General features: G+C 36.2%; 1 protein-coding gene across 1 annotated transcript in view; it reads right to left on the bottom strand.

Annotated features, from left to right (window-relative positions):
* Nucleotides 1–563: 563 nt before the first annotated feature.
* Nucleotides 564–25,969, bottom strand: part of nalf1b (NALCN channel auxiliary factor 1b) — a 117,884-nt gene continuing 92,478 nt past the window's right edge. The window contains exons 2-3 of the mRNA XM_030125306.1: nucleotides 12,595–12,766; nucleotides 564–5,607 (exon numbers count right to left, since the gene is read on the bottom strand). Coding sequence (XP_029981166.1) covers nucleotides 5,306–5,607; nucleotides 12,595–12,766 — 474 coding nt within the window. The 3' untranslated portion in view covers nucleotides 564–5,305. The remainder of the gene's footprint in view (nucleotides 5,608–12,594; nucleotides 12,767–25,969) is intronic.

Genomic DNA, 25,969 nt, shown 5'->3' with positions numbered 1-25,969 from the left:
ATGTGTCCACAGAGTCAATAACAACAGTGCTGTTAAAAAAAACACCACAGAGATATAAAAAGAAGAAGAAGAAGAAGAAGAAGCAGAAGAAGAAAAAGAAGAAGACAGAGAAGGAGGAGGAGGAGGAATTTTATCAGAATAGAAAGGCATATCATATCAAATTGGAGATGCATTACTACACTCTGTTGAAAATTGCTGTAGTGCAAACAAAACTGCTCCCTGTTGTCATGCTCAGGAAACATATACTACCCTTGCTGCTGAAGATGTCATCACTGTGAAGAACCAGCGGATTCTTCATTTGGGATCCTCCTGCTGGTGCCAGCACTGCACATGTGAGTAAACCATCCCCCGATAAAACTTCTTGTGAATACTTTTATGCACTAGTTACATTTGTTTTTAACAGTCCCATTCCTCCCAGTTTTGTGCTTCCATGTCAAAATGATACCCACTGTACTTAAGAAGAAAAATGGACTTTCCCTCCCCTGGTGATTTTGGTTCATAACTGTTTTGTGATTTCAAACTTCATACAATGTCACATCATTAACACACAATCAAAAACAAAGTATATATATCTGTATTTATTTTCATCAGAACACAATTTTAATCATTGTAGCAGTAGTTTTCATAACTTTTCGAAAAGATCATGACTTGTGAGACTGTTTTATAAATCATTTCATCAAAGTTTGTAAAAAAATTAAAGAAGTTACTTGAACTAAAGCATCTATCATATTACAATATACTGGTAGTATAATAGTAATCATAATAATCATAATCGCAATGATACTTCTATATGCCTTTGAACCTTTTTCATTTCTATAGTCATAAATCTTTCACTTTCACACACACAGAATCACAACCTTTCACAACAAGGTTGTGAAGCTGAGTACAAGTCTATTGGTTAAACCTCACCACATTCTCTTTAACAACAAGGATTTCAGACGCTCAAAAGAAGAAAAAATAATAAAAATAAAATTTAAAAATAAAAAATAGAGGAAGAAGAAGAAGAAAGTAACATCATGACATTAACTCAAAAATACACAGGAAACCTGGACATAAAGACATACATTGTTCAGCATACTAGGGAACATATTTACAACCAAAAGAGGAATGGGCTTCTGCATAGATCCACAGGATAGAGAACAGAACTATTGTGAAAACAGAGAGAGGCTGAGAAGTGGTGAAAGAGGGTAATATTTGTGTAGTTAACATTTGGTGGTGGGTGCACAGGGGATAAGGGCAAGAGGCATACATTGTCTACATGTGCAGGGGAACGAACACAAAATCAGGTTTTGTAGGTTGGTGTATTATGGAATGTGACAGACCATACCCTACGACTGCTACAGACCATTGTTGAGGATCTAGACTGAATCTATAGGATCCCTATGCAATTTCATCTCTGTATAATGACATAAAAAACTTCCATAACACAAGAAATAAACTGCTCACAGCAGAGCGACTGTTGAGTGCATGCCTGCATTACCAACACAAAAATCAAATTAGAGATATATTTCACTCAAATCTTACTGTATTATTGATCAGAAAAAATCTTGCACACATATGTCCATACTCGGTGCAGTAACATCTGGAGGGATATGAAGGACGACACATATGCACAGCATTCGCACCCATGCGACTGATGCTCAGTGAGGATGCATTACTGCATGAGGAGCAGACATGCGTTATGCATGACTTGGGAATGCAGGGTCATTGATAGAAGTTATGTCCAGCGGTCAACCTGTGATGGTTGTTACATCAGAGCATGGCCACTGACATGACACGAACGGAGAATGAAGTTACATGTATGTCTCCAAGAGATCCTCTACATGTGCTTTTGGTGAGGGGTTACACGACGCCTGTGAAGTGCGTTTCATATTTCGTTAACATGGCACATTTCTACAACAATGGTAGACCCTGTTATTCTTCTGTCACCCATTATGTTGGACTATGAAAAGCACTTTGTAACCATATTTAGTCTGGGTTATTTGACTCAGTAGAAGATATGCTTTGGCACCACTTTTAGGTAATTTTCCCACCTCTTCCACGTCTTGGCCTATTCTACTCCATTTGAGACAGAAGGAAATATGCAATAAAAACATAAATCTACCCTTCTCTGTTTTGGTCTTGTGGCACTGAAATCACACATTGTATGATACAATGCGTAACACTACAGTCCATGCAGCTTTAGGGCTGAAAGGAGTAAAAGGGCAACTAATGTTGTAGGTCCCTGTGGGTCTAAAAACAAAGAAGGCTTGTCACACCTGTCCTTCAGGCCCCACAGTCACTAACAAGCTCTCCAGAGAAAACAAAGCAATTAGCAACAGATACAAATTTATGCATACATACACACAAAAGAGCACGCTTTCACCCACAGGCCCATCACTGTGTCTTCTGGAGCTCAGCCTTTCTGCTTTGAGTGTTACTTGTGACAGTCCTTGTGCAGCAGGTCTTCAGCAGCAGTAGGAATACAAAAAAATAAAAAATATCTCCATCTACTGGTTGCCAATAATATAGCAGCATTTTTCTATCACTAAATGCGGTCATCCAAGATGGGCATGGGTGTGCTGTGCCAAATGACAATGAGCTGTTTCATGCAAGCAGGGATGATTATGTCTAGAGTTGGGGCAGGGTTTCAACAGCACTAAGTTTTAAAATAAGCAGATATATTTGTTATATAGATGTGGCATGGATAACAATGGTTTTTAAATCCTCATATTAGCTGTAATAAAATTGTTGACATCAGGTATTGGATTGGACATCTCATTTAAGTCATCAACATACTTGAGAATGGAAAAGAAATTCATTCAGCAATTTTATTTATCGTGTAACTACCTGATCTTCCAGCCTTGTTCAGTGAAGAAGAAGAAGAAGAAGAAGGAGAAGAAGAAGAAGAAGGAGAGAAAAAAAGAAACTACGAAAAAGTCAGCCCTTAAGGTCAAACCATTCCTTTCTGCTCACAAGCTGGTCAACATTTATAAAATATATGTAAGTTTCAGCTGACTTAGACGATTATCAGGTTATGCCATTAGTACACATATACAATGACATGCTCCTCTCTGTGTTTGTTTCTGTTCTTGCTCTCCAGTAACAGCCATTGAAATGCCTCTGTACTGCAGGTATATGAGTGAAAACAGGAGATGTGTTTTTGTCTAACAATTTGGATGTCTGTGTGTTTTGGTGTGTCTGACACTGATGATGGTAATGTTTGTGTACTGTGTATCTTAATAAGCCCTTTACTTAATGAGACATTAGTTTGATGTTTTGAGGAAAGAAGTACAGGACAGTGGGCATGCTACAGGAGCTGATTTAGGGGGAAATGTGGCGCTTACAGGTCAAGAACGTAACGAAAGAGGCTGTCATTAGCTGGCAGACAGCCTCCACATGCAGTTAATGAAAATAGATTACACATTTTGGTTCAACAAAAACAAAGTGGCTGTTTCAAACAAATATTTCATGTTGCCGAGACATAAAATGCCAATTTAAATGCATTGTACAGCCAGGGTGTCGGGACATTAATGTAATGTACGTATTTGTGGGTCGGGGGTTTTCCTTCACACTACCGCAGATGTGTTATGATCCTAGTTTTCATCATAGCCGCATACAGTTTTCCAATAATGAGAAGCGTCTAAAGGTACAATCCACTCATGTTCATGTTTCCTGTCAATAAAGAGGCCTGAGGTTAAAATCACACCACTGATACAGTCATCAGTTTTGCTTTTGGATGAACAAACAAAACTATTCATAATAAACTACAGAAAACAGGGAATTTTTTTCCCCCCTAACATTATTGTTGACTGGACTGTACCTTTAATTTCTTAAAATATTAATCATAATAACTTAAAAAAAAAAAAAAAAAGGTTTTGTGGAACAACAGTACTAAATATCAATCCACTGGTAAACTCCTGATGTCAATTAGCTTTGCCAAGGAAAATGAATGGAAATTACCAGATTCTGATAAGGGATTAAAATGCCTGAAATAATATTTCTGATTAAGACAAGCTGTAAAAATGATCTCATTTTGTTCTGTATGATAAAATTATCTAAAGTGGTAAACAGCTTAAAAACCTTACTCATTGTGTTACTACCCTGCTTTTAATATGTGATACTTCCATTTTTTTTTTTTTTTTTTTTTTTTTAAATTGTGTTAACTGGGGTTATGGCAAAATGTGCAGAACAAGAAAATTGTCAATTAAAAGCTAAAACAAAACTTTCTACAAGTTTTTGGCACCTAACAGAGTGCACTTTCTTTACCTTTTGATCAATATAATAATCAAAAAACAGGATGTCAGAGAAGTACCTTAAAATAATGTTGTTTACCTGTTTGTAAATTATCAATATGTGATTATCGAGGTAGATATGTCAGACAACGTGATGTCCCAAACTTTTATCCATTTAAAGGATTACTTTTAATTAGAATTTTACTGTGTTGTTGTTTTTTTTCAAATTCCTAGAAATGTGCTAAGTGCATGTGAATATGAGTCACGTGACATACAGTATATTGTTAGTACTTGTATCCTTTACCCTCAGTCTTATTACAGGCATCAATCCCCGACCACATCAAGAGCCCATTAACATTTTAAGGGGCTGTAGCCAAAAAAACCAAAACAAAACAGCATGGCAGAGCTTAGTGACATCTTGGCAGGCCTCTGTAAAAGTATCAGCGCTACAACCTGTTAGGTAGACTTTGAGAGTACAAGTCTGCAATACACACTCACACTCTCATCCACACAGGCTTCAAGACATGCATACGACCACGCACTCGCCCACACACGCTCAAATTAAATGTAAAATCACCTCACACACGCACACACAAACTTGCAGCTAATAATTTCTACACATTATCTGTCTTATTTAGAGAACAAATTATCTTCCTGTAAGAGAGACCCAGAAACAAACACAAAGGATGAACATTAAAAAGAGAATATGATTGTGTTATTCCATAGTCAGCCAGTGCAACAGAAACCAATAATTGGAACACAGTGTAAAAAAGCGTAGTGAGAGAAATTCAGCCATGAGGAAGCCGACCTTTCCACTCAACAAAGGCTGTGGCATTGTCCCCTTGTCTACCTAAGGGATGGGTTGAATCCCTTAGCATGTCTGTTTGTTTACTTATTTATTTGTTTTGATTGATTTGTGTGTCTTTCGTCTCAAAGCTTCCCACATTTTCCATTTGCCAGAAAGTGTTGAAGAATGTCCACAGGCACACAGCTCTAGCCGTTCGCACAACTGTGGCTGTATTTTTCCACATCCGTTGCCATGGTGAGGGAATCCCCCACCCCAACAACCTCACCTCCTCCTGGCAGCTCTATCACTCCTCGTTGGCAGGGCTCTCCTCCAGAGGCGTGATGGTGGGGAGGCCCAGTCCTGTTGTATTGTGGGATGCAGTGAGGCTGGCAACAGTGTGTAGGAGGACGAGGACCAGCAGGCAGAGTTTGAGCCGGCTGTTACACAGTCTGCAGGCTGCCGAGGAGCTGAGGGAGGTACGGTGCTGGCATGGCGGGTGAGTTCTTTTTAGGGTCCCCCAGGAACGGTTGTCCACTTTCAAGTCCCACCGCACGTCACAGCACTCTGCATGTGGGTCCACACCTGATGGATAGTCCTCCAGCAGCCCTGTTGGTTGTACAGAACAGTTTGAGGTGCATGCTCATTTTAAGCTCATTTCATTTTTCAATGCTGCTTGTAGAATTTTGTGTAAAACACTGCTTTTTGGAAACAAAAAGAGTGTTGTTTCATATCAAACTAGCCCAGCTTTAAGAATCAATAGACACACAACAGCATAACAAAAATGCTTTCAGACAGAAAATTAATTCATCAAAGCGAATTTCTGGTCATTCTGTAGTGTAGCAACTGCAACACAGGAAAAGACGAAAAGAAGAAATTAAAGAAATCACATCACATCATACTGTGAGCAAGTCATACCAAAATAAAAAAATGTGCTATCTTTTGTATTGTTCTTTCATTTCATTCATTCATAGCATTTTACAGACTGAGGGTTAGCTTATTAATCAGTAATGAAAAGCACTGCACATCAGTCGGTAAGTCTTGCCTTTGAATATTTTATGTGCTTTTTTTTTTTTAAATTGAGTTGACCTCTCTTTATTTAACCCATAAAAACCCAAACATCCACCGAAAACCAAAGCCATCTACTGATGTAAACTGTTTAATGCCTGTTGATCCATCAATCCTATCAATTCGTGTAAATAACTGATGTAAAATACAGTTTTCATGTTCATCTTTTCATGTTCATCAGATATGACCCATTTGGACGTTCAGAGGCTCCGTAGTGAACGTGGAAACACCGTCATCTTCTACAACATTGATTCACCAGTAAAACCCATGGAGTTGGATCAATGACAGTGGATGGAGACACTTTGATTATGTTCAGTTTATGATATATTTTTCACTTTTTCTTCAGTTTTCTCTGTTTTTGATATAATAACCCTCAACTTTAATCAGAGCTTTAATAAACATATACATGCTCAGTAAATTAAATATAGGAAAATACATGATGTTCACTGAAAAAATGCAAAATACAGAGGAAAATATTATAATAAATGGTGATAAATCACTTAAGAACAGTTAAATATAGAGAAAAAAAAGATTTTGGAACAGCCATAAATGTAGCACCGGGTCTTTATGGGTTAAAGTTATAGCAATGCGGCATCCAAGGAAATGCCAATATTTTTGCAATTTTTCTGCTGTCCAATGTAAACAGCATTATATGTCACAAAAACTGAGATTTTTAAAAATTCTGGTTTATGTGTTTCCATGTGGAGCAAAGACATTAAATAACAATGGCGTCACACCCTACTTCACACATGTCTGTTGTTCCATTGTGTGATGAACCTGCACCTGAAACATCAAATCCGGGTGATTTGATGTGAATGACCTGCAGTAGATCGAGGTCAGCATGGATACCTTTGGGAGATGAACCGGATTGATGTTATGGACAAATACAGAATAGACTTTGACAACTTGAACCACATTTAACGTAACTAAGTTTATTATTTAATTTGTTGCTGCTCACCATCATGGCATCTACAGCCTCTACATCCTGTATTATACACTTTATCCATAGTTTTAAGTTGAACAGAAGCAGTGGTTTGTTAGTATGTTTGTACCAGACACTGGACATTAGAGACATTTTGTAAAACGAAGGTTGTGCGGACAGATTTGTTTTTTTTTTTTTTTTTACAAAATGGAGGAAGAAAATATCTGTTTAGAAAAATATCTGTTAGTGTGGATGTTACAAGCTGTCTGTCAGTCTGTCTTTTTGTAATGCTCACCGTGTGCTAAACAAACCAGTCACAAAAGAGTCATTGTAACACAAAGGACACATAAAGATAATTTTAGAATGAATCAGCATTTCTTCAAGAGACATGGATTTGAAATTAAAAAAAAAAAAAAAAAAATGCACTGAACAGAGAAATAAAATAATTGCCGTGTGAAGTGCATAAACACTGGGCATAACATTTTTCATAAGCAGCAGACTGACACTTCTTCATCATAAGTGAAGGACATTTGTCACAGCTCATGTGAATGCTAATGTGAGGCATGAGCTTTGAGGACGTCTGTGCTCACTCAGCACAGTCTGATTGTTAAAAGTTTAACTGTGACAAGAGCAACCACGGTATGCAACAATACATTTATAGCAACTGAGCATGTGGAGCTATTAACAACACGCTGACAAACAGCTGTTGGTACAGATTCAGTTAGAAGAGCTGCAATAGCCACCGTAATTTCTAATAATTATTCACCCATATATTTATTTATTTATTTATTTATTTTCTTTTCTACTTGACTTGTCCAGGGTCCTAACAGCAGAATGGTAGTATGGCTACCTTTTGGTGCTGAACAAATTTGCTGTACCAAGGGTAACTTCATAAAGTATATGAAGCTCCCCTTGATATTCTACTGTGTTTATTATGAGTTTTGTTGAACCACATTTCGATGCCGGACCTGACATTGGGGGGGGGTGGGGGGGGTGAAGGGGAGAGACCAAGGGAGAAGAAGGTGGCGAGCACCCTCACAAGGAAGTATCAACAATACAAACAGGAACAACCATGGTGATAATTATAATGGTAACAGTAACTACAACCAGAACTGAGTAAACGGGCAGAAGAGAGAGAAAAAACAAAACAAACAAAACAAAACTACAAAAAAATACTATAAAATACATAAGACCTATTAAATGATGAATATAAGAAAAGAAAGCATGAACAAAATGTTGTATACCACATTAGCACAAAAAATACCAGTTACAAATATATTTAATAATTTTTGCTCAGTGTATCATGGGGCAAACTACACTGTTATCCGGTGGTAATGAAGCATTTCTACGGTGTAAAAAGTGTTTAAAAAAACAATCAGATGCTGTTCGTGAATGACAATACCAATTTGGTTCATTATAGTTCAATCCATGAATAGAAAAAGACAACCCAAACACTGCACTTTGAATTTTGTTTGCTTTTGTTCATTACACACAGCATGGTAAAGGCACAACATGACCACTAGATGGCAGTATCTACTTGTGATACAATATAAAGTGTGTTTGAATTAAACACAATCTGAGGCCAGGAATCTGCTCACACATTCACACGGATGAGAACTCATCTCCCATATGAGGGCGGATATCTAGTCTTTATATGGTTAACTGTTCAGTGGAGGCTACTTGTGTGGTTCTTGTCTCACTAATATGAAGTGCAGTCATTGACAAAGACCCATAAGCAGATGATCCATGCTTACTCTGACACATGTTTTCAATGACTGGGAGAAAACTGCTATTATGTTGTGGATGTCCTGGTTCTCAAGTAATTGGACAGAACATCCTGAAACTGTAAAGTCACAAGAGTCCACTGTGTGTTGATCAGTGGCTGTTGGAAACACTGTGGTCCCCTGGCCTGCACAGTCACTGTACAGTAGGTTATGTAGTTGTACAGACTGGTGTACAGTACATGAGGTGGAGGAAGAGTCGGAGGTTAGAAAAACATGTCATTTGTTCCTTTGACTGGGAGATCATGCCTCCTTTATTCTTCAGTCAATCACATGCTTCAACCAGTTGCTCGAGATGCCAGGTCAAGTACAAGGCCGCCAGATCTTCTACTACAGTGAATTCTGGTTGGAGCTAATTATTAGATCTGATATACATTTTTCTGATAAGTAGTGTCATTGTTTTTAATCCATACTGCAATAAAAGGAATATCTGACTTAGAAAAGCTGATTTAAATTTGGAATATTTATCTTGAAAGATTGCTTTTTAGATTTTTTTTTACTTATTGAGACTTACTCTTGTTCTTTCTTCTAGGAATTTTCATCTTGAGCTACCCCACTTAAACAGTACAAGTAATTTTAAAGAATATTTAACAAAACAAGTTACATTGGTGGGGGATGAGTATGGCCGACACAGTAACTGTCAAGAAATGTTTACTTGTTTTATGCAGTTTTGCCAATACATATTGAGTCATTACATCTTCATAAGGCCAGACATACAGTCGTGGAAAAAATTATTAGACCATCAAAAGTCATCAAAAACAATGGTTATGTAATCAAGTACTAACTCCTGTGTGTATCATGTGACTAAAACAGACAGAAAAGAAAACATGGAATGCCTAAAAGCACTGTTTTGGGCAGTACAATGCTATAGCTATTGATGTAAGAACTGAAGTGATTTTGGTTATTATCAAGAAAACCATGAAAAATGTCTAGATATCAGCTCTGAAATTAGACTCTTATGAGCTTTTTTTGTTGTTATCATTATATTTGTCCAAACAAATGTACTTTCAGTTGTACCAGGCATTAAGATGAACAAGAAATTGAAAAAACCTTAAAATAAAGACTTGAAACAAATATTCTGCTTAAAATAAGAATTTCATTCTATAATCCTTAGATAATATTTTCTTTTTTAAGAAAACTTGGTGAGTGCAATTTTTTTTTACTGCACTGGCAGACAATTACCTCCGCCAGGAGGTATTGTGATCACTTTGCTTTACGTGTTTGTGTGTGTGCGTGTTTGTTTGTTAGCAAGATAACTCAAAAAGTTATGGAGGGATTTTCATGAAGTTTTCAGGAAATGTTGATACTGGCACAAGGAAGAAATGATTAAATTTTGGGGGCAGTTGGGGGTGGGGGGGCTTGCCCCCTAGGCCCGATCGCCACCAAAATTTAATCATTTCTTCCTAGTGCCAGTATCAACATTTCCTGAAAATTTCATGAAAATCCCTCCATACCTTTTTGAGTTATCTGCTAACAAACAAACCCGGGAGACAGATCTGTCTTGGCGGAGGTCTGCGTTTTCCGAGTGCTTTTCTTGTTTACTTGAAGTAAGACCCAATAATGACTTTAATTTTCTTATTTTTGAACAATCCATTTTTTCAAAATGTGCTCATGTGTGGCCACCTTTCTTTCATCACTCTGGTACTCTGAGTAACTCTGGTCTCTACACCACTGTCTGGTTCTGTTGAACAGGGAATACTAATGGAATCTTTAACTAGTTTTATTCATTTTAGGATCTTTTTTATGACTGTTCGTTAACATGGTTAGAAATGCTCTTTGGAAGTCTGTGCATTTTTTGTTTAAAGCTTATTTTGGAAAGTTCAAGGTTCACTACCAAATTATTATCACGTGAAAATCACCTCGTACTACACCGACATAGACTCACAATGGACTTCCTCTGTTTTTTGGATGTTTTATGGTGGGTGGCTTCCAATTTTTCGGGTGCATTACTGTCACCCATCATGACTGAGTGTGGACCAGTTGAAAATCTAAAGGCCCAAGATGGACAATACTAACAATACGGGGCTGTTTTCAGTGAGCGGCATCGATAAGGGGTGTTCAGTTGACTACAATCTGCAACTTCATCCATAGCTGTTGCTTAATTTACATGATATATGGGTTATACACTAGGTAGAATTGATATTCCAAAATCTCAACAGCAGGGACAAGTCGTGTACCATAACACACTCACAACTACAAAAACCACCAATGAATCAACACTACAAACTGTATCACACATCTGATAGTTTACATTATAGCTCTGTTAGCTTAGCGCTGTTTTTAAAGAGAAAACCGCCACAGTAAAACTATAAATCACTTTTGCTTTCTGTGTGATTTGTGTTGTCAATAGCTATATATTGTTGATTGTATGCTTATGAACATGTTTTTATTTTATTTTATTTATGCTAGTTTGTACTCTGTGCAGCACTTTGGAGACTTTGTGTTGGTAAAATGTGCTGTACAAATGAAAGCAATATGCTATGGCATGGTCAGTAGCTACATTAAAGATCTGTTCAAAATCATCCAAACAAGGTCAGAACTGTCGTAGTTTAGTTTAGAATGGATCAACAAATGGCAAAATTAGCAAAGATAAAAACATCACATAATAACTTCATACGCTACATCAGGGGTGTCAAACTCATTTTAGTTCGGGGGCCACATTCAGCCTAATATGATCTCAAGTGGGCCGGACCAGTAAAATAATGACAGTGAAAATTAAAATTAAATTATGATAACATTAACATCTACAAAAATGTGAATAACATGAACAGCTGGAAATGTCTTAAGAAAAAAAAGTGCAATTTTAACAATATTATACCTCAGTTTATCAGTTTATCATTTACACATGTGCATTACAATTAATAACCGGCAGAATATTGGTAAAATTGCTTTTATTTATCTTAAGAGATTTCAGGTTTTTCACATATTTTGTAAAATAACAGTTTTTTAATATAAACATTTTCATGTAAATTTACTTTTTTACACTAAAACAAAGATAAAATTTGCTGTTTTTTATTATTTATAGGTTTAATATGATAGTACTTTACTGGTTCTGACTCACTTGATATCTAATTGGTCTCTATGCGGAATCTGAATTAAAATGATTTTGACATCCTTGATTGTTAATATCTTCAGTGTAATTTTTGTATTTCACAAATCCATCCTACGGGCCAGACTGGATCCTTTAGTGGGCCGGATTTGGCCCCCGGGCCGCATGTTTGACACCTGTGCACCACATGATCAAACTCATCCATGGAAAATAAACCATGCAATTTCATCATCAAACTCCATTCTTTTCATTCAGAACTGTGTCCTGAGGTGAAAACAACAACATTGCTTCTGGTTTTTATCACTTTGTCTCTTTCTTTGCCTCTCAAAGTTGTTTCTTAGCTGTTCTCATTCCATCTTGTAACTTTCTGACACTTTGCTCAAGGCCCTGTGGTGTTAGTTTTCAACACTGCAGGAGACCGCTAGAGTGACTCACTACTCCCTCTAGTGGTCACATACATCACCCACCCCATTAGTGTAAATAATATAAATGCACATCTCTACAATCCAACCTCATGACTCTTTATTCTAAACACTGTAATGATAATTTTAGTGAATATTTTTAATATTCAAAAAGAAACGCTACATACAGCCTTTTTAAACTACATTTTGTATTAACGTTTGTGCTATTTTAAAATTTAAAACCAACATTTTCATTTGCACTGTAATTGAATGTGTGTTCATTATCAAACCCTACTTTAGAGTTCATGTTTTAAGAAATTTATAATAAAAAAACACAAAAAAAAACAAAAAACAAGACAATCCAAATGTTGATACCTGTGCATATAAAACTGGGGCTGCCTCCATGAATTAAATCATCATTGTCAGGCAGGATGAAGGGGCACCGCTGCTGCACCTCCAGGCAGTACTGACCACAGGGGATTCGCTTTCCGCAGTGGATCTGGGTGGTGTGGAAGTACTGAGAACACAGCCAGGGCTTATAAACCATCTAGGAAGGAGACAGAGGGGAGGAGGTGGAGGGAGTGCAGAAAGAAGATATTGATGAGTTAGGAAGGGTCACACTGTACAATGCACGCACACACATGTACACAGGTACACACCCACATGCACATGCATCATCCATGACCTCTAAAGCTATTGATTCACTATGTCTGAGCAGATATACCAGCGACCCTGATATACAGTGTTTAATTAATGTGTTGCTGGGCAGTCATCACTGTGTCAATAAATATATTACCAAACCTCCTCTTTAATAATAACTATTATATCTCACTGCGACTGTAAAGAGTAACTCATGTGTGATGTGATCCTCAAAAGGCCACTCACTGTGGAAACACACAATACAGTGTCGGTAAATGTGGCGTGAGAGCACAGAGTATAATGAAAAGCAGACTAAAACGCAAGAGAAGCACCTGATGACTCAAAGTGAATTCATTATATAAGAGCAAATTCATGTAGAAACTAATTTAAGACAATGAACCTAGTATTTTTCATCACTATGCATGGTTTAATTACATCAATCTATGCCTGTAAACTGTAAAAATGGTGACGCAAATGTCACCTTGGGAATTGTGTAAAGTGTATATGGGGTCATTTCATTTATTTATATATTTATTTTTTCTGTCTTTTTAATAAAAATCATTATATAGGCAGTAAACACACGTCAACCTACAGTGTTACAAAGCAATAAGGCCGACAAAATGAGGCATGACACTATCCTGAACTCATGTTTAAACATTGTGTTTGCATTATGCACACACATTCATTTCCTTGTGCCTGGATACATAAACTGAATTACCATAAAGGATATAATATAATATTAGTTTATATTATCTAAACATAACTTTAATCTGCATTATCACTATAAAAATGAAAACAAGGTGTCTAATTTGGATGAAGATTCAGTGTTAATAATGTTGCAAAAAAAAATTATCGTGACTTGACACAATTTATTATACCTATATGACAATATTTTTCTATATTAGGTAAGTGAATTTCAGTGTAGCATCCTCAGCCTGGGTCTATAGTTTATCTATATGCTGATGTTTGTGTTGTAATTTGTTAATTTTGTCTCACCCATTTGCTCATGCACAAATGAGGACATATGACTACTTAGCACCTCTTTTTTTTTTTTTTTTTTTTTTCCCTTTTCTCATTTAATGGGATGGCCGCTACATTGTGTGGTATTATCACCTGCAGCAATTAGCTAGTATTTCCTGTGAATCACTCCAGGGACTGCAAGGCAAGCTAGCACCTGCTGTGAGCTAATCATCACGCCTAAAACAGTGCACCCAAACTGTAGATAATATCACTTCAACGTGGAGATATAATCATTCCGTTTTGCTATTGTGTGTGCCAAAGAGTAGAGGAGGAAACAAGATATTATGTAATGTATTATTACGTACTCATATGTTTAATATTTTCTGTGTATATCAGTTATCTGAACATTTTTTTGAATGACAAACATAATAAAACTGAACATAAGAAGAAAATAACCTGGAAAGGAAGAACAAAATATGTTTATTAACACAGCTAAACACAATGTTGTTTTGGATGTTCATAAAGTCTTGCTTGCATACTGATAAAAGTATAGTCTGATGCACATTATATTCTTAAAATGCAGCTATAATAAAGCACTAGAGAGGGCAAGGATTAGTGATGAGGCAACAAAATAAACAATAGAACCCTGAAAGGCGAAAACACTTCCCAGCCCAACAAACAACAGAGTTAATGATAATTACAGTATATATTTTTTATCTATTGAACATTCTTACTGCTGTTAATGTTTTATAAGTAGCTAAAAATAACTTAATCAGAAACATGACTGAGCATGAGTCAGTTTCAGGAAATCTACTTAAAAAGACCCTTTTTGGTTTTGGAAAAATGTTTTGAATGTGAATACATTGAGGTTTACTTTGTCTAACTCCCAATCCCTCACGATTAATAAAATATCTATCTATCTATCTATCTATCTATCTATCTATCTATCTATCTATCTATCTATCTATCTATCTATCTATCTATCTATCTATCTATCTATCTATCTATCTATCTATCTAACATGGTCATGGTGGAATCTGTCATCAGTACTGTAGCCATCCACTAGGGGGAGGTTGAAATATTTTTAGCTTCACTTTTTGGCATCAATCACTGTGTCCAACTTTATTTAATCTGTTGTTCATAATAGATTGCTGTTAGTATGCCCCCAATATGAAGATGTAGACAAGAAAACTGGAAAAGATACTCAGTAATATACTGCTGTGGACAGGGGTGACAACAAAAATTATTTAGCCACCTGGGAAAAAGCCTGTCTAAAAAATGCTGCTTTCAGACAGTTTCCAGATGGGTAACTGAAGCCATTATATCCATCTGTGTTCACTTCAGTGCGCCTCAGTGGTATTAAAATACAAAAAACACACAAAAACACAAACATAAACCAGCAACCCCTGTGTCCTGCAAGGAAAAGTTACCATTTTAAAAGTAACTTGAATGTTCAGTTGAAAATGACTACAAAGTGGTGAAAGTATTCAGTTACACATACAGCATACACTTAAGTGGTTAAAATGTGCTGGTGCTTTGGTCTGCCTCTCCAAACTGGAGAGCGTCCGCCGGTACTACGAGGGCCGTTCAATAAGTTCATGGCCTCACCCAGAAATACTGGTTGTTATAATACAGGATGTTACATTCTTTCGTGATGGGATAGTGATGCTTGAACATCGATGGACCAAGTGCATTGCTGTAAATGGAGATTATGTTGAAAAATAAAATATAAATTATCAGTCTGTGCTGTTCTGTTCTGGGTGAGGCCATGAACTTATTGAACGGCCCTCGTATATGCACTACCGTGACTTTGTACAAATACCACATAAAATGCATCTGATGGCCTCTAATGCCAATGATAACTAAAATCAACAAGAATGGAATTGCTTAGATCAGTGGTTCCCAACCTTTTTTGGCTTGTGGCCCCATTTTAACAGCACAAATTTCTGGCGACCCCAGACATTCAAAATGGACACTTTATTCTCTACTAAAATTAACTGGTTTTTGATCATGTATTAGTTTGCTGTACTATGTTGCAAAAAAACTTTAATTTTAGACAACATTTTGTCTATATAATGTATATTATTATGGACGGAAGCAGAAAAGCCAGGTGTAGATTACTGCACAAAGTGAGAATTTTATTTCCTTGGTCAGGATATGTACAGTCAGTCCAGCTTGGATTTACAAGGCTGACAATTAATACTGAACAAACAAGAACTCAAACTATGAATTATGAAAGAGCTGCAGCATCTGAAACTGACCACAATGAACATTTGAAAGATAAACAGTACCACAGTGCTTCAGTTTCAGCTTCAGAGTTTGTCATGTCTTTTATGTATTGGGATTGTCTCTCTCAACTCACCATATATTTTTTTATTTGTAAGTTGTTTTTTGTTTTTTAAATCAATTACTAGAAATTTCAGAAGACCCCATTTGAATTCCAGGCGACCTCATGTAGGGTCCTGACTCCAAGGTTGAAAAACACTGGCTTAGATTATCTGTTTCAAGTCTCAATATACAATCTCTCACCTTGTGTTTTTTTACCCCACAAAACTGTCATTAGTGGCTTTTCCATTGGACATATGAGCAAAACTTTACCGATATTTACCATATGTCGAAAGAACAGAAGTGCGTAATGTTGGTTTTTCCATTAAATCACAAATGCGATGGTTTGTTTATTTATTATTGCGAGATGACATGAGAAGTCATTCCATAAACATGGACATAAAAAAACATAAATATCAAGTTGATTTACAGATATATTATTTATTATTATATATTACCCTTCTATCCCATACTAAATTAAAAAAATGATTCAGTTTCCTGGCGTGTCTACACCTACCGCGCTATGTTTCTTTTAAAGCTCTTCTTCTTCGCTAGTTGTACCGTCCATCAACAGCCATTTTCTTTTTTATTCACGTGACTCAAGTTGTGGAAAAAGGTCTTTCCATTGCAGTTTTGCATGATATACCAATTGCACATATGCCTGAAAAACCACCTCTTGCGAGAGTTTTGGTGAAATTGTCGTTTTTCCATTAGGTAAATTTTTATGCGCAAGTTATATTCGTGCAATTTGAGAGTCAATGGAAAAGTGACTACTGTTTTTCCTTATACCTGCACAGCATTTAATATAAGTCTGTTTGCAAAAAATAATGTCATATAAAGGCTATGATTGACAAGATTAAAAAACTATTAGCAATACAACTGATTTAGAAACCATTTTATTAAAAAAATCATTTGAAAATATATTTCTTATAATCTAAGTTGTACACAAAGATATTTGAAATTGTGATAATTCAGCTGACATTTGCTGGATTGAAGCATCTGAATTTCACTACGTAATTCTATAAATATTTCTGTACATTTAATTTAACCACCAGTATCAACTGGCAGTCCTCAGAGATACCTTCATGTGCATGACTGAACAGATGCACATACACGGAACCCATATTAAAAGGTACTGTAAATTACCATGTGCTAATAATTTGATTTGAAATAGAAGATAAGGTTTCTCCTGAGGACAACACGTACGCACTCACACAAATATACACACATACTGACCTTCTCTCTAATCTGCCATCACAGTGTGAATGTCACAGTGGCAAAATCTGGTCACGTGATCTTAGTATGTCACATCTTCTACACATGCAGCCAACATTCTTTGACTATTAAAACACCATACACTGTGCACTAGGGCGTATTTGTGCCTGTCTATGTTTGTTAAGGTTAAAGAGTACACATTGTCTTTTGCATTTTGCTTGCTCAACATATTTTTTCATTTCACGTGCTGCTGTTTGGGATGTTCGGACAACATGTGCATCTTGTAGCTGTCAGCACGGGGAAACAAAGACAAACTGGGAGCAACAATGAGGTTTCTCTTGTTCAGCAATGTATCACATTCACATTTCTTGAACAATGTTGTTAGCAAAGAGTGTAAAATGAGACACGTTTGGGTATTTATTAGACATTATCCTCCAGCTCAGCAGAATTTCAGGAAACAATGCAAAAGACAAGGTCTGTTCAACCATTTGCTAAATTGAAAAATCCAAAACTGAATGATGAGTGGCATCATTTATAATAGAACATTGCTTTGGTTTGAGTATTGTAAAGAAGACAAAGCAATGGTTCGTTACTTCAGAAACTAACAAAAGACAGATGTGCATTATTTTAGCACACCTTTACACTGAAACTAAAGGAACAAGCTGAGCTGGTCCACTGAACATCTGACAGAAGTGCTACACATTTTGTAGACCCTTTTGGAACTTTGTCATAAAATCATGTCTCTTGCTCTAGGACCCTGTTAGTAAAGTCCACTGCTGCCACTGCATGAGAGATCTCCACTCCTTCAACAGGCTGCTGTAGCCCCATGACTAGTAATTCATCACCTCACTGTCAGAACCTCAGAGATGGAGAAAAGGACAGAGGGAGAAAAATGAGCATCATCATAGAGATAACTCTCTCTCTCCAGTAACTTTTTTGTATTTGTAGCGTACTCCTCTTGGTAGTAGAGTGAAGTACGACCTTTTCTTCAATCACAAACTCAGTGCAGTAGCGGTCACCCAGCTGGCTTGCATATTTATTCAGCCAAATTACACTTTATCTCTCATACACTTGTCTTGAGCTCCACTAGGCAGAGGAAAAAACAGAGGCACATATGAAAGATGAATACAATGCATGTCATTATAAACATGTCTTAACCCAAAAAAAATCATTTACTGATATAAAAAGTGAAATAACTGTTGATCCACTAATCCTATCGATACCTGTAAATAATTGGTGTAAAATGCAGTTAATCATCTTTTCATGGTCATCAGATATGACCCATTTGAGGCTCCACAGTGAACGTAGAAACACCGCCATCTTCTGTAACATTAATTCACCAGTAAAACCCATGGAGTTTGACAAATGACAATGGATGGAGATGCTTCTTTTATGTTCAATTAATGATAGATTTTACCGTAAAAGTCCAGTTTTCCTCCATTTTCTCCATTTTTGATATAATAACCCTCAACTTCAATTGGAGTTTTTATGGACATTAGTCAAAATCAGTAAATTAAATGTAGGAAAATACCTGCTTTTCACTTAAGAATACAAAATACTGAACATTTTATTAGAATAAAAGGTGATAAATCACTTAAGAAAAGTACAAATTAATAGAAAAAAAATCATGTGGCAACTGTCACAAAAGTAGCACTGGGTCTTTATGGGTTAATACAGTGGTTGCCAACCTGTTTTGCTTGTGACCCCATTTTAACATTACAAATTTCTGGTGACCCCAGACATTCAAAACAGAGACTTTTTTTTTTGCTAAAATTAATTTGTTTGTGATCATGATACTATGTTGCAAATAAATGTTAATTTTAGACAACATTTCAGCTATATAATGTATATTATTATGGACGGAGGCAGAAAAGCCAGGTGTAGATTAGTGCACAAAGTGAGAATTTTATTTTCCTTGGTCAGGATATGTACAGTCAGTCCAGCTTGTAGTTACAAGGCTGAATATTAATACTGAACAAACAATAACTCAAACTGTGCCATGTCTTCTATGTATTGTGATTGTCTCTCTCAACTCACCATATATTTTTTTATTAGTAAGTTTTTTTGTGTTTTTTTTATCAATTACTAGAAATTTCAGGCGACCCATTTGAATTCCAGGCGACCCCACGTGGGATCTCGACCCCCAAGGTTGAAAAACACTGGGTTAAGACATGAACCTGACTGTGAACATGACTGAGGACAGGGCCTGCAGATGTTAAACTGAATTCAGTATTTTACAAACTACAACCTGACATCTTGCAGGTAAATGCTATCAGCTCACTGCCATAAGGTTCACAGCTCTCCTTTACCAATATTAAACAGGATGCTATGGTATCACAACTTGGGACAAGCTGGCAGAAAGATAAACACATCACCTACTAACTTTAGCTAGTTCTAGCCAACTATACTGCAAAGCAAATTATGCCTACTTCTCTGAAATGTGCGTATAACACATAATTACATTTCATTTCCAAATATGTGAGAAAGGGGTTGATGCTCTATAAACCACTTCAGCAGATGCGTTCAATTGTAGTGCAGGTGCAGAGTGAAATGCATGACTGTACTGGGTGTAGCTCCACTTCTATGAGGAGGGGACGGGCATGAAGCATTGGAATAAACCAACAGCACAGAAAAGGGCTTTGAGAATTTTGAAGGTATGATTTATGACAGTGGTTCTCAACAGGGGGGGCCACAGCCCAGCAGGGGGCTTCAGAGAGCTGCCAGGGGACCCTTGAGGTGGCTGCAAATGTTTCCAAGAAAAATACAGGAAAATGCTCTAATGACAAAATAACAAGAGAAACAACAAACTGAAATAATTAATCTATAGGACTTCATTTGTATAAAATAAATGGCACACCCTAAAATAACAAATAAAAATCCAATCTTGTAGCATGGCTGTACACATCACTGAAGTCCCTGTCGTCTTTCCCTGATTTATGTATAAATAAAAGTAGAACGACTTAACTCTGGTGCAACAAAGAAAGCACTTTTGTCATTATTGAAGCAAAACAAGAGTCTTTGTCATACATGTTGACAGCAGAAATGTTGAGAACTACTGATGTACACTGTAAAAAAAATTCTGTAATTTAACAGAATTTTCACTGTTTATTTTACAGATTTGTCCTGTATTTTTAAGATACAGGAAAATATCAATGAAATTACAAAAATAGACTGTGATTTTACATGTCAAAAGTAAAATAACATGGAAAAAGCTGTACCTGAATAACCAAAAAAAAATTCAATTTTTTAAAAGATTTTTTTTTTTTCACAGAAAAATATGGTTAAAATATATTTGCAAATGTATCGTAATTTCACAAGTATTTATTTTTTATTCATGAGATTAAACTGTTAATTTAAAGTTTAATACTGTAAAAAAAAATAATAATAAAATGAGATAAAATTACTGACAATTAACCCTAAAAGAAGTATTTGTTCTGTAAGTTTAATAAGACTTGTTTGTTAATTGACACATATCTTGTGTAATTACAGGAGGTTTCACAACAAAAATGTTGAATACATGTATTTTTGTGAATGTATAACATGTATATGCACTGATAAACTGTCAAAATACAGTTTTTATCAGTGGATTGTATAACTTAGTCTCACTGATAGTTATTTATATATATATATATATATATATATATATATATATATATATATATATATATATATATATATATATATATATATATATATTATAGGTAATTTGATTGTTTTAATACATGTAAATATTCTTTATTAAACATTAAAAAGTAAAAAAAAAATGCAAAATCTCATGTAAAGTTACGGCAAAAAAACATATTTTAATTATGGAAAATTACCATATTTTTATGAGATGGTTATTTTCCGTTATTTAATAGTATTTTTTTGGCACCCCAGCTGCCGGAATATTACCATTTTTTTGCAAGTTTTTTTTTTTTTCTTTTTTTTTTTACAGTGTATGGTATAATCGCAAGAATTAATCTGACACATGATATAAAATTGTTACAAAAACATTTGATTAAAAAAAAAAAAGAAAGAAATACAAATGTATAAAGTTCAGTTATTAAAAATCTGGGTGTGAGGGGGCTTTTACATGCATAATGCAGGTATGTGTAAGTGCACAAAGCCACTAGTGCCTATTTTGCATGATCTGAAATCTAAATAATTAGTCATTATGTTTATGATGGTAATCATTAGTCTGTTTTGGTGACCCCTCTGGCTACACACAGTGCATGATGTGAGTAATGGGAGCAACACTTTTACAATGCAAATTATTTTTATATTGAATAACACACATCATACCACTTCAATACCCGATACTCCTATTCATGCTCTCCCCTAGTTTGTTTCCTGTTGGTCATCTTCAGAGTTGAGGTGCAGCTGTCTCCTGAATTGGATTATTTCATTACGATTAGGCTAATAAGGTTTTAATTGATGGAGGGCCGAACGCTGCCCTGTGGTATTGGTTTTAAGTGGCCCCAGATGGCCCTGTATTGTCAGTGCCTCGTCTTTAATGTTTTATCTGGACTTGTGGTTGTGGCAAAAAACTGCTGACAGAGACTGAGTGAGCTTGTAGCACAACATTACAGCCGGCGACTCATTCGTTTTCAACACGCACTACAGTAACAGTAGCACTACAGACAGACACATGAGTGCACTGAGTCTCATGAACTGCCTTTTCAATAAATAGACACCCATTCACTACTCCGCTGCATTTAGGCCATCCTGTTTTCTTTTATCCTCATTTCTGCTTTGTTTATTTAAATGATCCAGCTTAAATGATGGAAGTGTAAAGCACAATAGGCCGGTATTACTTTCAGCTTGCATCTAACACTAGAACAACAGAGGACAATGGAAAAATTCTACTAATAAGCAATGGTGCATTGCTGAGGATTTTCACACAACACGTACTGTGTAATACAGCTGGTTTTCTGATTTAACAATAAACAAAATATGATCCATACTTTTGTCTCCTTGGGCTGAAAAAGGCTTGTGTTTCCTGCTGCAACAGAATCCTAATCATTGTGTTTTATAGTACACAGGCTCAGAAAATCTATAGAAACACCAAAAAAAAAAAAAAAAAAAACCCTATTAGAAACTTGAGACTCCCTCTGTTAGCAAATTTCTTCTAAATAAAAACTAGAGTGGAACACTGTATACCACAGAAGTCAAACATGTGGCCCGGGGGCCGAATCTGGTCCGCTAAAGGGTCCAATCTGGCCCGCGGGATGAAATTTGTGAAATGCCTAAATACACTGAAGATATTAACAATCAGTGGTGTCAAAATCATTTTAATTCAGGTTCCACATACAGACACATACAGTCCAATTAGATTTCAAGTGGGTCAGACCAGTGAAATATTATCATAGCAACCTATAATGACAACTCCAAATTCTCTCTGTTTTCTTAGTGTAAAAAAGTAAAATTACATGAAAATGTTTACATTACCAAACTACACTTTTACAAAAAACGTGAATAATCTGAACAAACATGAACAAACGGAAATGTCTTGAGAAAAGTAAATGCAATTTTACTAATAATCTGCCTGTTACTAAAAGTTTTGTGCAATTATAATGCAAATGTGTACATGATAAACTGACAAACCAAGGCATAATATTGTTAAAATTGCGCTTGTTTTTCTTAAGACAATTCAAGTTGTTCATGTTATTCAGATTTTTAAGGAAACTTTGTAGATGTAAACCTGATCATAATAGAATTTTACTTTTTTCACTGTTAATATTTTACTGGTCCGGCCCATTTGAGATCAAATTGGGCTGAATGTGACCCCTGAACTAAAATGAGTTTGACACCCCTGCTGTACACTGTACTTTTTCATTTTTGTCCACAAAACCACAGTATCATCCTTCCTTCCTGTGTTGGATTAAATGAGCAGTCAAGTGAAGCTGTTTATGTAAAGGGTCAAATAGAGGATGTTCTTCAGAAGGAGCCAGAATGTAAACTATCACCTTAAGACTAGCAGCAGCAGCAGAAGCAAAGCCCCATGGGAGTTCTTCTACAAGATTTGGCGGAAGGGTCAAATAACAGAGGTTACACTGAATATAATCTCTAAAATAACATCCACATTCACAAACGCGAACAAACAAGCATGCATGACTAAACACATCGGTAAGTCAATGAACGTAATCAACCGTGAAGTCAAACAAACAGGAAATAAAAAACAAACCACTGGTCTCTGCAAGGAAAGTGCATGTATAATCATTTTCCTGACAGAAGTTAACCACATAATATACGCATTTGACTGTGCTCGGTGTATATGCATGTCCTTGTGTATATGTTAAATGAATGTACTGAGTAGCCTGCAGTGCCAACACCTGGCAAGCATACAGACTGTGTCAAGAGCAGTTATACAGAGAAAATGTAACGTAACTAATGATCTTAACAACAAGGCAGACGGGAAATAAACAGACACAGTGGGCCAAGATGATTACATATAATTGTAGACCCAGAGACAGTTCAGAGGAGATGGTGCACTCAGGAGTTATTTGTCATATCTGATCTCTGGGGTTCTGCCTTTGTCCTTTGCTTCTTTAAAGGAGTGATATTTTGCTTTTTTTTAAATGGAATTATGCATTTTAAAACATTTCCCTGTGGTCTACATGAACTGTAAATGCGATGCGTGGGTCTGAATTCTTCATTAATTCAACTCCACAGGTCCATCTTCAACACTATTTCTGAGTAATGACACCAGAAAGGTCGTTTTGAGCGCTGGCCCTTTAAATGCACATAACCCCACTCCCCCCAAGTTGCTGACTGCTTTCTGTCCCATTCAGCCACTTGTGTTTGTAAGTACAACCAACAACTGAACATTTTAGGTCAGGGGTGTCAAACTCATTTTAGTTCAGGGGCCACATTCAGTTAAATTTAATCTGAAGAGGGCCGGACCACACAACACACAAAACATTTAGTAACAGGTGGAATATTGTTAAAATTGCATGTACTTCTATCAAGGCATTTCAGGTTGTTCATATTTATTCAGGTTATTCAGATATTTTTGCAAAATTATACTTGGTATTAGTGTAAATACATGAAAAAAGAGAAAAAATTTGGAGTTGTAAGTATTTATAGGTTACTATGACCCACTTGAGATTGAATTGGTCTGAATGTGGAACCTGAACTAAAAGGATTGTTCATATCTTAGTGTAATTTTTGCATTTCATAAATTCATCCCAAGGGCCGGACTGGAGCCTTTGGTGGGCCAGATTTGGCCCCCGGGCCGCGTGTTTGACACCTGTGTTTTAGGTAATCAGCTCAAAGTTTGGACATATTTTTAGTATGGACTACAACTGCTGCGGCTGACAAACAATTACAGCATACTCGGAGAAATGTTTGTTGGAAGTCTTGACCTTATATGTGTAAATGTTGCGACGTAAGTAGTTATAAAATGTAACAAATTAAGAAGGAATTGAAACAGGTTGTAGAAATCCACTCGATTTTTCAATTATTCGATGAATATAAAGATATCTTTGCAGCACCTGGAGGGTTCAAATTCAAGTTTTATGAACTATTAGGGTCCAAATACACAAATAAATGTATCAAAGACTAATAAAAGTGGGTTTAGCAAAATATGACCCCTTTAAGAGACTAGAGGAAAACATACAGTTAATGCCCGAAGTCACTGCAGTAAGACATTTTTGCAGCTTTCCTTTTCCTAAGCTATAGCTTTTTATTATCACATTTATTGTTAAATGTGTCTGTTCTTTGTGTTTTAACTTTGCAATCTTGTAACTGTATGTTGGATTTGCTGCTGCCTATCTTGGACAGGACTCCCATGCAAAACAGGTACTAAATTTCAATGGGATTTTTTTGTAAAAGGTGTAAAAAAAATAAAAAATAAACCCATGAAAATCAGATATTGTTCACCCTGCCTTTCAATGAACTGAAACCTGTCCAGGGTTAACCCAGCTTCAACACAAACACACACAACCTTGCAAAGGATTAAGCAGTTCTAGAAAATGAATGAATGAATGTTGCCCAGCCATAGACCGGAGTAAATATTGGACCCATTTTTCACAAGCCACATAACTTCTGAATTTTATTGAGTTTTGCAGTAGTTCAGGCAGGCACAGTAGTCAGAGCTTCAGTCTGTCCCACCCCAATTACCACGCTTTATAACCAAGGCTGCATTCATTCATCCAGCGTACACTGCTCTGCACACATACACATACAAAAAAAAAAAAAAAAATTAACACCCTACTCATCACTCTTCACATCCATGAATAAAAATGTTTTTCTCCACCTCTCCAATATCCTCCTGGATGTATTTCCTGGAATATTGTATATGTAAGTGTACTGCTCATATTCACTTAAGTTGTGATCTCAGTGACTGTGTGCACCATGCTACAGATGTTCCAAAGCAAAGTCACAAACAAATACAAATCTGTGTTATTCTGCCTGACTGACACTAAAATGTCATGTTTTTTTAGTCATATCCAAAAGAAGTTTGTTTGAGAACCTGCTTCTGTCTCAGCGACACATTCATGCAGTATCTGGTTACACAACATTCCTCAGAAGACTACAGAAACAAGTGGTTTTCAGTTTGTAATGTCCTTCAAGTTAATGCTCACAGGAAAGCACATGATATTATTACCCTGCCCCCAGAAGGGAGGCA

Source organism: Sphaeramia orbicularis, chromosome 21, assembly GCF_902148855.1.
Source record: "Sphaeramia orbicularis chromosome 21, fSphaOr1.1, whole genome shotgun sequence".
NCBI lineage: Eukaryota > Metazoa > Chordata > Actinopteri > Kurtiformes > Apogonidae > Sphaeramia > Sphaeramia orbicularis.
The sequence above is the reverse complement of the archived record's forward strand: the minus strand, read 5'-3'. Positions and strand labels throughout refer to the sequence as shown.